The 14,443-nt window shown below is 43.5% G+C and overlaps 1 protein-coding gene across 1 annotated transcript in view; it reads right to left on the bottom strand.

Annotated features, from left to right (window-relative positions):
* LOC112069570 (ubiquitin carboxyl-terminal hydrolase 43) overlaps positions 1–13,333 on the bottom strand; it is a 103,942-nt gene extending 90,609 nt beyond the window's left edge. The window contains exons 1-2 of the mRNA XM_024136905.2: positions 12,408–13,333; positions 4,982–5,131 (exon numbers count right to left, since the gene is read on the bottom strand). Of these exons, the coding sequence (XP_023992673.1) occupies positions 4,982–5,131; positions 12,408–13,022 (765 nt within the window). The 5' untranslated portion in view covers positions 13,023–13,333. The remainder of the gene's footprint in view (positions 1–4,981; positions 5,132–12,407) is intronic.
* Between the last annotated feature and the right edge of the window lie 1,110 nt (positions 13,334–14,443).

Genomic DNA, 14,443 nt, shown 5'->3' with positions numbered 1-14,443 from the left:
GATGTGCTCAAATTTGTTGGTACCCCTCCACAACAATTTTCTCTGAAATAACTTGAAACTGACAAAAGTAATTGGCATCCACCATTGTTCATTCCATATTTAATAGAAATCAGATTTCCGTTAGATTTTTTATTCAACATAATATTGTAAATAATAAAACAAATGAAAATGTCATGGACAAAAATGATGGGACCCGTATTCTAATATTTTGTTGCACAACCTTTAGAGGCAATCACTGCAATCAAACGTTTTCTGTAGCTCTCAATGAGACTTCTGCACCTGTTAACAGGTAGTTTGGCCCACACTTCCTGAGCAAACTGCTCCAGCTGTCTCAGGTTTGATGCGTGCCTTCTCCAGACTACAAGTTTCAGCTCTTTCCATAGATGTTCGATAGGATTCAGATCAGGACTCATAGAAGGCCACTTCAGAACAGTCCAATGTTTTGTTCTTATCCATTCTTGGGTGCTTTTTGCTGCGTGCTTTGGGTCATTATCCTGTTGGAGGACCCATGACCTGCGACTGAGACAGAGCTTTCTGACACTGGGCAGTACGTTTCACTCCAGAATGCCTTGATAGTCTTGAGATTTCATTGTGCCCTGCACAGATTCAAGGCACCCTGTGCCAGGCGCAGCAAAGCAGCCCCAAAACATAACCGAGCCTCCTCCATGTTTCACTGTAGGTAAGGTGTTCTTTTCTTTGAGAGCTTCATTTTTTCATCTGTGAACATTAAGCTGATGTGACTTGCCAAAAAGCTCCAGTTTTGACTCATCTGTCCAAAGGACATTCTCCCAGAAGGATTGTGACTTGTCAATATGCATTTTAGCAAATTCCAGTGTTATGCGGTGACAGCCCGGTGCGCTCTGTGCTAGCTCCCCGCATKTGCCGTGCTAGAGTGGGCATYCAGCCAGGACGGATTGTGCCGGCTCAGCGCTCCTGGTCTCCGGTGCGTCTCTTCGGCCCAGGATATCCTGCGCCGGCTCTGCGCACTGTGTCTCCAGTGCGCCTTCACAGCCCAGTGCGTCCTGTGCCAGCGCCCCGCATTTGCCGGGAAAAAGTAAGCATCCAGCCAGGACGGGTTGTGCMRGCTCTACGCTCGAGACCTCCAGTGCGCCTCCACGGCCCAGTGTATCCGGTGCCTGCTCCACGCACCAGGCTTCCAGTGCATCTCCCCAGTCTGGTGAGACCTGTTCCGGTTCCACGTACCAGGCCTCCAGTGTGTCTCCCCAGCCTGGTAAGCCCTGTGGCAGCTCCACGCACCAGGCTGCCAGTACGTCTCCTCAGTCCGGTAAGACCTGTTCCGGCTCCACGTACGAAGCCTCCAGTGATGATCCATGGCCCCGGAGCCTGTAGTGATGATCCATGGCACGAAGCCTCCAGATGATAATCCATGGCCCGGAGCCTCCAGTGATGATCCATGGCCCGAGCCTCCAGTGATGATCCATGGCACGGAAGCCTCCAGTGATGATCCCATGGCCCAGAGCCTGTAGTGATAATCCATGGCACGAAGCCTCCAGTGATGATCCATGGCCCGGAGCCTTCAGCGAGGGTCTCCAGTCCGGAACTTACAGGGGGGTTCCTAGCCTGGAGTCCCCGACGACGATCTACGGTCTGGAGGTACCGGCGACGATCCCTGCACCAGAGGCGCCACCGAAGTGGGGAGCTCAAGCGGACGGTTCTGTGTCCCGCACCGGAGCCTCCACCGAGAGTAGATGCCCACCCCGACCCTCCCCAATAGGTTCAGGTTTGCGGCCGGAGTCTGCACCTTTGGAGGTGGGGGGAGTACTGTCACGCCCTGACCTTAGAGATCCTTGTTATTCTCTATGTTTGGTTAGGTCAGAGTGTGACTCGGGTGGGAAAGTCTATGTTTTCTATTTCTATTTCTTTGTTTTTGGCCGAGTGTGGTTCCCAATCAGAGTCTGTGCCTGACAGAACTGTTCACTTCCGTTTTTTTGGCTTTGTTATTTTGTTTTGGTGTCATCAATAAAAAGACGATGTACGCCTACCACGCTGCGCCTTGGTCCACTCTTCCTTCTACAAACGAGAGCTGTTACACCGGTGCACAAATGAGCAAGAGGACAAGTACATTAGAGTGTCTAGTTTGAGAAACAGACGCCTCACAAGTCCTCAACTGGCAGCTTCATTAAATAGTACCCACAAAACACCAGTCTCAACGTCAACAGTGAAGAGGCGACTCCGGGATGCTGGCCTTCTAGGCAGAGTTGCAAAGAAAAAGGCATATCTCAGRCTGGCCAATAAAAAGATGGCAAAAGAACACAGACACTGGACAGAGAAACTCTGAGTCTGGCTGGCACTGGCAGGAGTATGGGGTAACGTTAGTTACAGCATGGTGAGGGAGAATTAAATTATTCAACATCTTGCTAGATAGCTAGCTAGCTAGCAATATCAGCGAAGCCAGCTGCAGCCACATATTGACTACCTAGCAACATGACATCATTTCTCATTTCTGGAGGCAGTGGAAATGCAATTTGAGCTAGCCCACCAAGACCAGCCCAACCTGGGTTGACGTCAAAGTGCCAATGGCASCTGGGCTTAATKGGCCATATAGCTGGGAGGAAGTCCCACAGACAGAGAACACAATAACAAGTTCAAAAGTTCAAATGGGTCTCCTTCACACAGAAAGGTGAACCATTGGAGGTGTGGTGTGRSAAGATAGCCTAACCAAATTGATATTACCAGTTTGTCTTGCCTAAACTAAAGTAAAAGTGTGTAAAAGCAATAATGAAGCGGAGCGGCATGCTGTCAAAAACAGCAGGTTTTTGTCCCTCACACCGTCAGACTCTTGGGTGTTAACAATGTGGCAACTTTTTCCTTGACGTGTCCCAGACTTATAATGACAGGCCTTATCAGCAGTCCTCCAGTCCCAGCCTCCTCTGACGTCCTCTGTGGCCTCATACAGAGAGACAGAGACATAGTCCAGATCACCTCCTGTGCCCTCTGGCCCTGCACTGAAGGGCAACTCATCTCAGACACAGATTAAAGCTTTGTTCAAGTATCGGATAGACACTGCATAGTACTGTATATGGCCAGATAAACAAAGAGGGGAGTGTCAACAGAAATATATAGAGAGAGAGAGAAAGAGAGAGGGGGGGTGGAGGATAGATGGAGAGAAAGGGGGAAAGTGCATCTGAGGGGACCGAATGCTCATTGCTCATAGCAAACAACCAAATTGAATGGCTCAATGAACTGAGGCCCATACAAACACTCACTGTCACACACACACAACTCACAGAGCATCACTTAGCCTACACACATGCATACACCCATAAACGCAAGAACACACCCACCCATACGCAAACACACTAACCCGCTAACCTGTTGGAAGATAGATCAAGTAATGAGGAATCTTACATACAAGACCACAAAGCTGAGTTCACACTGGCAACTGAATCTCAAAACTTCTGTCTTAGCCGACACACAGTCTAGTTTCTAGTCTTAACCATAGCCTTTGGTTCAGTAGGTCCCTACGTGGTTAGTGTCAGTGAGATTCACTTCAACAGACCACGGCTTGAGACCACCTCTTACTTTGATCTATTAATTCAAGTATGCAGAGTGTCAAATTCAATTGATGCAACAAAGACCAAGCTGTGTTTTATCCAAAACAAGASCCAGCAGGCCTARGCAGTAGCCAAGCCAATGGCTTCATTCTGGCCAGTGTCATCATGTAGTAAGCTGTGCTGGTCTGGAACACAGCACCATTTACCCTYCCTCAAACCATGCATCTCACTTCTGYTACTTAACAYKCAAAAAAGTGTAACAGATTGTTWTCCGKGTGTTCRMATACCAATTTKATAAAGACATGTTGAATCCCAAATACAGTGATGTATTGTTCTGTGAATCTGAGACTGAAATTCCCCTCCACYAGAATAGCGATGATACAACAGAATAAATCAGTGGCGTAAGGTCTGTGGGAGAAGGGACACTGATATCATTTAGATTTATTTGTGATGACTCACCAAAAGTGAATTTAGCACTTGGTATGAATCATTCCATTGGTTATCACCCTGATAGCACTGCTAAAGAGGGGGTGTATTTCAAAAGCAGAAATATGTTTTTAATAATGCATGAAACTCCCTGTTAATGGGCACAGTGGAACCGATCAAAGGCCTATCCAGGGGGTGTCAGGCTCCACTGTGCCCACAGGCATACCTTCAGGAGGAGCYATGCACAGAGAAAGTATCAAACAGCAAATTACCCAGCTTTGATTCTACTCCTCAGGCTGCACAGAAGACATGATAGAACAAAGTTGCAGGTCTCCTGTGAAAGCAGCAGTTTCACTTGTGGCATCAGCTAGACGGCTGCAGCACACAGGGCATATTCACAGACAGACAGAACTATGGAAACCCATCACAACAGCTCTAAGCTGTTCCTCCCCACAAACACAGGAAATAAGTTTGTCAGAGAGGCAATTGTTTCCAAACAGGTATATGAACAAGTTCACCAAAGGGGGTAGGCAATACAAGGTATAGAGGGAGCTTTATCCCTCACACAGGATTATCAGAATGAGTTATCTGTTGAATTATATGCCATGTAGAGCACAGGAGAGAAGGAAATATGTAACTTCTATGCAATGCACCTCTTCCTCTCACATCTGTTCAGAATTTTTCAGAATCACAGAGTACATCAATTAAAGTCGATTAATGCTGTGTTAGCACATTTAGTATAGATCCAAGGGTAGATAAGTACATCAATAATTGAGAGCTGAATTTAAATTGTACAAACTTAGAGCTGCAAAGAACATAAAGATGCTGTTGCAAATGCCTGGAGAAACCGACGTTCTGTTGTGAAACCAAGTAAATGAAAAGATAATTTTCTGTATAGCAATAGATATTTCAGACAGTAGTTCTTGCTCTTGTGAGTGGGAAGTGCAAGGCACTGTTGAGACTTGTGAGTCTAGCCTATACTTTGAGTTCAGTACAGTTCAATGTGACTGTGTGACAGTGGATGGAGAAGGCACTCTTACCTTCCCTGGGGCTTTGGTCTTGTTATTGTTGTTGCTGCAGGAGGACAAGTTGACATCCTCGTGAACTCGGTCCAGAAGCCAAAGCAGGAACTCCAGGGCGTCATGTTGTGAGTTTCCTCGGAATTGGGATCCATACTTGGATACTATACTCTAGAAAGGGAAAGGAGAGTCACATGGTCAATGAAGGAGTCAATGTAAAACTGTATTGTAAACATTGGTGAATTAATGCATCTTCAATGTAAAGGGAAAACAGATTACCTGACTGTTGTTTTAAAATCATTACATTGATGTAATTCAAGATGAATGTACTATAACCACACAGTGTGCTTTTGAAGTAAAGACTTGCCTAAATGCATGAATAACCTTCTGCTGTCCGGATCAYCCAMACATTTTGCATAAGAGTGAAAAACTAAAACAGCAGTGGGATAATTCAGATCCAAATCTGACAGCTTGTTAGGATTTGAGATGTGACAGGAATACCCAAATTGCATTACAAAAAGCTATTGGTTTGTTTACTGCCATTCCCGCTTACATAGAAACATGAAACAAACAGCGCAATATTCACTGGCCAACTGAGGTGTGTAGGACCCTATATAATAAATTCAATTTTTTTGCCAAATTCTATTAGTTTTTTTCWGAAATTCCGTTTTCTCAGTTTGGTTTTTCCAGGTTTCTGTTTCCCCCCAGTTTTTTCACGTTTTCACTCTTAAAATATGTATTTTTGATAGAAAAACAACAACATTTAATTTTTTCGGTTCACACCAATGCTTAAACCACATCAGGAGACCACTTTTGAGGTCTGGGAAAAATATATTACATTTACATTTTTGGGTGTAGATACCCTTTTATTTATTGCACACCAACACTGTTTGGTTAGCTGTGTTTCTGGAGCACACATGTGATTGCAGAGTTTGCTAAACAAATCGCCACTGGATTGATGCAAATAATCATGATATCATTATGCCAGGTAGGTATAGGCATATAGGTAGGTATCTACCAGAAGATGGATCATTATTAGCATCATTGCTAATGCCTACACAAAAAGTGGTAGACAAACRCGCACACACAGACAGGGGCATTCATATGTTGCCTCTTCAGAAATGTTTAAGGAAGTTTATTTAGTTTATTTAGTTTATTATTATTATTTTTTAACTCCTATTTTTCTACAAACTGCATTGTTGGTTAAGGGCTTGTAAGTAAGTATTTCACAGTAAGGTCTACACGTGTTGTATTCGGCACATGTGACAAATACAATTTTATTTGATTTATGATATGTCTGATGTGTCTGTTGGTCCACCTGTGGCTGCACACAGGATCCCTTCTTCAGGAAGCTCAGCTGTAGGCCTAATTCCTGTAGCACAGTGCACACAGTGGACCCACAGCGGGTCAATCATTGCATCCAGCCCTATGTCCGTCTCCACAGAATGCAGAACAGAGGGATTCTTGAATTGCAAATTTTCCCGAATGCTCTTCACGCTTCCCTCGTCGCCCACTGTCTGAGACAAAGCTATTTAAGGTACCGGGCAGAAAATCCTCAAATGCTGCTGAGCCCAATCAGAGCTGACCTTGGATGGCTCCCACTGAACCCCATAATGAGTTCGCTGACTCATATTCAGTTATTCAGAAACATTTGTCTCAACACCACACACATACACAAAACTATAGTACAAGTGTTACCCAAATTTAACTGACAGATATAAAGACCGTTCTTTTTACATTTAAGAAAGAAACATCAAATGAAATACGTCCGTAGATATCACTGTGCCACAAAAAAAGTAGGTTGAGGAATACTTAAGCCCACATGGAACACAATGTAAGTTGAAATATGTGGTTTAAGACTGAGTGGCACACGACTCAATTACGCTGGAATTAACCGGCTGAACCGCAGCTGGCAGCCTGAAGGAGCCTAAGCAGTGAAGAGAGATTATGGAGAGAACAGCAGCCTGTGATCACTGCCTAATGATCCCTGGTATCTAACAGACATACTGTATGACTCTATCATACAGTACAGTAGATCTCGCTATCATTGGTACAACCTGTATAATAACACACTGTGTGTGGGAGGTACTGCTTACTGTACCTATCTTCAAAGTAGCTGAACATTGTACAAAGTGAACACACATTCATAAACAGAGAGCAAAGTGATTATTGGGATGTGTCAAAGCAAAAGTAGGAGTAGAAGAGAGTAGTCTCCTAATTAGAGGTCAACCGATTAATCGGAATGGCCGATTAATTAGGTCCGATTTCAAGTTTTCATAACAATCGGAAATCGGTATTTTTGGACAGCGATTTGAACACATTTTTTTTTTTTACACCTTTATTTAACTAGGCAAGTCAGTTAAGAACACATTCTTATTTTCAATGACGGCCTAGGAACGGTGGGTTAACTGCCTTGTTCAGGGGCAGAACGACAGATTTTTACCTTGTCAGCTCGGGGATTCAATCTTGTAACCTTACGGTTAACTAGTCCAACGCTCTAACCACCTGATTACATTGCACTCCACGAGGAGCCTGCCTGTTACGCAGTAAGAATCCAAGGTAAGTTGCTAGCTAGCATTAAACTTATCTTATAAAAAACAATCAATCAATCAATCAATCATAATCACTAGTTAACTACACATGGTTGATGATATTACTAGTTTATCTAGCGTGTCCTGCGTTGCATATAATCGATGCGGTGCGCATTTGCAAAAAAGGACTGTCGTTGCTCCAACGTGTACCTAACCATAAACATCAATGCCTTTCTTAAAATCAATACACAGAAGTATATATTTTTAAACCTGCATATTTAGCGAAAAGAAATCCAGGTTAGCAGGCAATATTAACCAGGAGAAATTGTGTCACTTCTCTTGCGTTCATTGCACGCAGAGTCAGGGTATATGCAACAGTTTAGGCCGCCTGGCTCGTTGCGAATTAATTTGCCAGAATTTTACGTAATTATGACATAACATTGAAGGTTGTGCAATGTAACAGGAATATTTAGACTTATGGATGCCACCTGTTAGATAAAATACGGAACGGTTCCGTATTTCACTGAAAGAATAAACGTCTTGTTTTCGAGATGATAGTTTCCAGATTCGACCATATTAATGACCTAAGGCTCCTATTTCTGTGTGTTATGTTATAATTAAGTCTATGATTTGATATTTGATAGAGCAGTCTGACTGAGCGATGGTAGGCACCAGCAGGCTCGTAAGCATTCATTCAAACAGCAATTTTGTGCKTTTTGCTCAAGAGGTAACCTATGTTTAGATATGTAGAAAAATAAACAGTTTTGACATAGAATTAAGCATAATTACTATGGTTCTAGATTGCAGCAAAAAGCTGTTTCAGGTGTTTGAAAAATGCTAAATTCTCCAACTTCAGGACAGGGACATGTCCCCAATACGGATCACCCCCCAGCCATCTTCATGTACTTTGTGACGCCCCTGACCAAATATCCCGGCGGGACCCGGCCCAATTAAACCCCTGTGTACGCCTGAAGAGAAGATTTACAGAACAAGAACAAGTGTCATCTCCCTGCGACTTCACTGAGTCATTTAACTTCATATTTAATGTCCTGAAATCAAAAGCTCTGCCAGATCAAATAGCCTAATCATTAAAAGGCCTACATAGAGACCCCAAATATTGACACATCCTTGGAAGCCAGAGTCACTGTCACTGTGATGAGTCATCACACAAACATGTCAAAACTCTAAACTGATTTAGCCTTCAATCACGACCAGATAGTCCACCTGCTCCGTAGAGAGGGAGGGAGGACTGAATTCCAGCTCAAGAAGCCTCCCTCCCTCCCTACCCTCCCTGACCCCTATCCTAGGCTTCTCCCATGTTATTGAAACCTATATACTAGCTGTTGAGTAACTGTTTGAGTTTCTGTTTTCAAACCTTCTCTGGCCCCTCTATGCAAACATTGAAATCCACCAGGAGGGCTTCAGAGAATGCACTAGGACAAACAGATCAGATACTCTTCAAAACACACATCTGATTCTGATCCCAGAGCAGGTAAAATGAAGCCCTCAGATCAGAGGACAGTGACAGATAGGACATGATGAAGGGGAAGAATATATATAAAGTCACAGGCACAGTACTTAACCTTCGATACAACGTTTAAGTAACCCTCCCCCTACAGCGTCAGTCCTGCAAGGTGCTACTGGAATGTAGCTCAGTGCCAGTCGTCCTGTGGTAGCTACCTTTTTATTTTATTTTTCTCCAGTCTGCACCACCAACCTGCCTGAGAGGACACTGGGACAGATCACAATTTAATGGTAACTTTTTGCTTCTAATTAACCAAGGACCTCTCTTCTGAATTCACTCAAAATACATTTTGCCTGCTTATAATGAGGGTTGAAAAGTAATCTCTTTCTGTCAAGCTGTCAGTCATTCTCACATTAGAGTTGACTTGGTGCATATTAGTGAATATTAGCCTGTAACTGAACAGCACACATGTGTGCAACCACCGAATTGCTTTTGCTAATACATTGTGTTACATCAGAAAGTTTACTTACATTCACTTTCATTTTCTCCTCCAAAATTGTGTTTGTTTATTTTTTTATGGGATGTGACGCAAACACTTATCCACCTTCTTTGTTATTTCTTGTCTATGCTATTCACTCTCCTCTTACTCTGTCAGAAGCATGTGGAGTGACTGATAATACTGTTTGAGAACTCTGCTCTGGGATAATTATGAAGTGGGCCATTCAAATKACGGGGTAAGGTTTTTGATTGTTTATAGATGGCTGGTTGTTTAGTCTGATGCTCCCATGGCCTAAGGGCTTAGACAGGGGCCTGACAGCTATCTGATTATCTCATGGTGCCTGCAGACAGCTGTGGAATTACATAAAAGACAGTTTTAGACGGCCAGACATAAACTCATGACCCTTCTGGTCACAGAGCCACAGCCAAGATGCACGCCTGTGTGTGCTGAAACACAGGAAAGATCTCATCACATGCATTGAGTGTTTTTCATTACAGCTATCTTGAGATCTCAACTATCTTGACTACATGAAGCCAGCTCAGATTTTTGTCCTCTCAAAATCTGATAGGAGAGTCCCACAAGATAAGAAGGAAGTGGCTATAGATGGAGAGGAGTTGGCAGGGTGTCCAGAGAAGAGTGAGATTGTGAGAAAGAGTTAATTTTTGGAGGAGAGGAACGGTCACACAGAACATTGGGTCAGACAGAGACCAAATAAACTAGTTAGGATTGATTCTCCTCTGAGACCTCTCTGGCAGGAGGTATAGCACTGACTGCACAATAAAGGTAATRCAATCTCTGGATGGTATTTTAGTSTGGTATTGTGGTTGGGCACTCTCAATCTGCCCCTCATTGACCACCACCCAGACAAAWCTTCTCTAACTCCTGACCCCTCCTGTCTCAGCCTCCAGTATTTATGCTGCAGTAGTTTACGTGTCGGGGGGCTAGGGTCAGTCTGTTATATCTGGAGTATTTCTCCTGTCTTATCTGGTGTCCTGTGTGAATTTAAGTATGCTCTCTCTAATTCTCTCTCTCCTTCTCTCTCTCTTTCTCTCTTTCTTTCTCTCTCTCGGAGGACCTGAGCCCTAGGACCATGCCTCAGGACTACCTGGCCTGATGACTCCTTGCTGTCCTCAGTCCACCTGGCCGTGCTGCTGCTCCAGTTTCAACTGTTCTGCCTGCGGCTATGGAACCCTGACCTGTTCACCGGACATGCTACCTGTCCCAGACCTGCTGTTTTCAACTCTCTAGAGACAGCAGGAGCGGTAGAGATACTCTGAGTGATCGGCTATGAAAAGCCAACTGACATTTACTCCTGAGGTGCTGACCTGTTGCACCCTCGACAACCACTGTGATTATTATTATTTGACCCTGCTGGTCATCTATGAACATTTGAACATCTTGGCCATGTTCTGTTATAATCTCCACCTGGCACAGCCAGAAGAGGACTGGCCACCCCTCATAGCCTGGTTCCTCTCTAGGTTTCTTCCTAGGTTCTGGCCTTTCTAGGGAGTTTTTCCTAGCCACCGTGCTTCTACACCTGCATTGCTTGCTGTTTGGGGCTTTAGGCTGGGTTTCTGTACAGCACTTTGAGATATCAGCTGATGTAAGAAGGGCTTTATAAATACATTTGATTTGAACTCCTATACTTCGAGTGCATTACACTGAGCTAGAGGCAAAAGTGATTGAGCCCCTGGCTTTGCACAATGCAGGGTGAAGGTGTGCCTCTAGTTACGCTTACACCTCTTCTCCTSACAGAGCAATGAGCATTTCCAAGAATAAATCCATTGTGAATGTACCCCTTATCATCTTCTCTTTATCTGGCCTTGAACTTTATGGGAGCTTAGCACTGCAGGCGCGGGAGTGTGATAATTGTTTTTTCCTCCTCTTTAGAGTGGGCAGGGTGGGAACGCCTGAGGGGAAACTGATACTGTCACCGCCTCCTGATCCACAAGAAGATCCACTCTCAGATCCACACTCAGATCCTTTAATGGAGAGTGTTCCTCTCAATAAACAGTCTTCTCTATGGCAATGTTGCCTAACTAACATAATGAAGTGTGTCCTATTCAGAAACACTGTAAATGGTAGTGAGTCAGCCAGGTGCTATGCTCAACATCTCAGCGACTGTCATTTTAAAGCCCAGAGTTCAAAGCCACCATACCTGGAAAACACTCAATATAACACACCAGCTTTCAAAAGTCTGTTTAGAGTATAGTAAGTCCTTTGTTTATGTTCAAGGTTCTTCTGTGCTGTGAGTGTCTGATGGAACAAAGTGCTAGCYYAGCACTCCAGACAGACACCTGGTAATCCCATGCCCTTAGACTCCAGTGACACACTGTGCCAGCCAGCCACTTCATTAGTAAGTGGTGAACTAAAAGCCATCTGGGTAAACCCACAGACTATAAAAGCACTGTAGAGATGAACTCGAGTTCAGCATAGTAGCTATTGAACTGCAGTTCAGCGTAGTAGCTATCAAAGCTCGCTGTTGCACCGACCGATAAAGTAATCAATCCTGGAGAAAAAAATAACCAGGTTACCTATAGGCTAATAAATCTTATGAGCTCTAATGTCATGGATAGTGCTTCAGGCAGCATTTTTTGGAATATAAAATCAAATCAAATGTTATTTGTCACATGTTTCGTAAACAACAGGTGTAGACTAACAGTGAAATGCTTATTGACCAATATGATAACATTTTCTGTAAATCCCCTCAATATTTTAGGCAAATGTCACMCAAATWGTTTTTTATCATGTTAGGAATGACACATAGTTGTTTTATGTTGCGGTTTCAATCAAGGTATACAGGGGCAGGTGCAAATGGAAATACAGCCGTTATCTTCACCCCTGGCTCTSTGGTACTATAATAGCTTGTCCTGAGTTTATTACATAGTAAGTATATTGTTAGTACACAGGTATAAGAGCAACTAGATTTAATAATAGCCAACTATAGCTTACCTTGAATTCCACGGACAGTTGCGGGATRTATTCCAGAGTCCAGAGTGCCCTAACAAGTGATGCCAACTGCTCAGTGACTTCACCTCTGACATGCTGCGTGTCTTCACTTCTAACAACCCCATTAATTCTCCTTCGACTCAAATCCAATTTGTACCGCTCCAACCCGAGATACTCTGCGAGCAGGTCAGTGTTGCTCAAGCACTGGACCACGGCGTTCATGAAACAGGTGTTCCCATGATTTTTCAAGCCTAGAACACCTGGAATTTTGCCACCATAGCACCATAAAACCCTTTCTTTCACCGAGCAACGGGAAGAAGCTATCGCATTATTTTTAACAGAATCATCCCCGTCGACATCCTCTTTGATATTTCCTGAGTTGGCACTGAGTGTGCAAGGTGTCCCGTCACGAAACCCTCCATCGTCATCCTCTGCGCCCTGAACTGCAACGTCTCCAAAGTGGGTAAAAGTGCCCAAAGTTTTGATTATTTTATTTACAAAACTCCCCACCGACTTCAATGATTTCTTTCGAAAAAGCCGTCCATGTTTCTGTTTGTTTTCCTTGCGCTTTGCTGCCTTTGACGTGGCTTCATCCTTCACTCTGCAGTGTTTATCCATATCTTTATAATACTTTGCCGATGTTGGAGAATTCTGGAATTAATTTCTAGGCCAGTGTGCCACTTTTCTGCAGAGATTTCCCATCCGGATACCGTGAGGACAGAACACCAGCGCACAGAGGTGCACATCAACACATATCGACTCCGTGCAGCCGGTAAACGTCAAACATTTCAACACTTACTGAAACCCTTAATGCTTGTAGACCAAATTACATGAGCTCCATCGATGTTCAACATTACCCTCGCCTTTCCTTGCCTCCTACTTGCAGCCTTTACGGGCATGTACACACGCACTTACCCATCGCTTCGAACTTCGTCTCGAAAGAGGCGTGTATTCAAATGCGTAGTGTGTGACTATTCCCTCCCACTTTGATTCTAGTCCCTGTATCACCAAAGTAGTTTACGCTGGCATAGTAGGCTATATAAACGCTGACTCACAAATAGATGTTTCCAGGTTTAACTTTTATYCCCATGAAAACAATCAAGTTGATGTTTCCAGATTGAACTTTTATTCTCATGAAAACAAGCAGTTTTTCATGGTTGAATGTTGAAACAGTCATATTTTCTTTTTGGCAGGTTTTCTCTGTTAATATAAAATATATGGATTAGTCATGGACACGTTTTTGCATTTAGAACACACACATATTAGCCAATCATAAATGGATTAATGATGTGTAGACATTATTCAAGTAGGTTATGTGGGTTTCCCAGTGTTTGGGAACCCCTGCTGTTTCAACCCACTGGCATGAAGGGCAGTGGTGACAGTGGTGAGGTGCTCACCTGAAGAGAGCAGTAACCAACCATACACAACAAGATAGAAGGATATGATGGAAAATAAGCAGACATATTTCAGTCAGGTTCATCTCAAACATGAACTTTATGGAGTTTGTTGGTTGGGGGAAAAAAACAGTCCACTATCTTTGCAAAAGCATAAGTGCATTCCTTTAACATTCACAACAATATCATTCAATACCTTGGAGAATGCCCTGGCAGAAATKGAGACCTTGTGAAATAATGTCTATACTCAGGCAATGAAATGGGAACACTAATAGGAGTGGGATCTTTAAAGGTCCAATGCAGCCGATTTTATCTCAATATCAAATCATTTCTGGGTAACATTAAGTACCTTACTGTGATTGTTTTCAATTAAAATGGTAATAAAAAAAAGAAGCTTCTTAGCAAAGAGCAATTTCTCAAGCAAGAATTTTGCTAGGACTGTCTGGGAGTTGTTTGAGTGGGGAGGGGGAAACTGAAATGTATCTGTTATTGGCAGATAGGTTTGGAACTCTCATTCTAATTGGTCTATTAAGTAATTTACCACATGGTGATGTCACCATGGAAGGCCAAAACTCCCTCCCACCAAAACCGGCAGAAATTTCAGGCAGTCTTTTCAAACAGCTCTTACACTAAAAGGGTATTATC

Source organism: Salvelinus sp. IW2-2015, unplaced genomic scaffold (assembly GCF_002910315.2).
Source record: "Salvelinus sp. IW2-2015 unplaced genomic scaffold, ASM291031v2 Un_scaffold1051, whole genome shotgun sequence".
NCBI classification, from domain to species: Eukaryota; Metazoa; Chordata; class Actinopteri; order Salmoniformes; family Salmonidae; genus Salvelinus; species Salvelinus sp. IW2-2015.
This window is presented reverse-complemented; position numbering and strand designations above follow the sequence as displayed.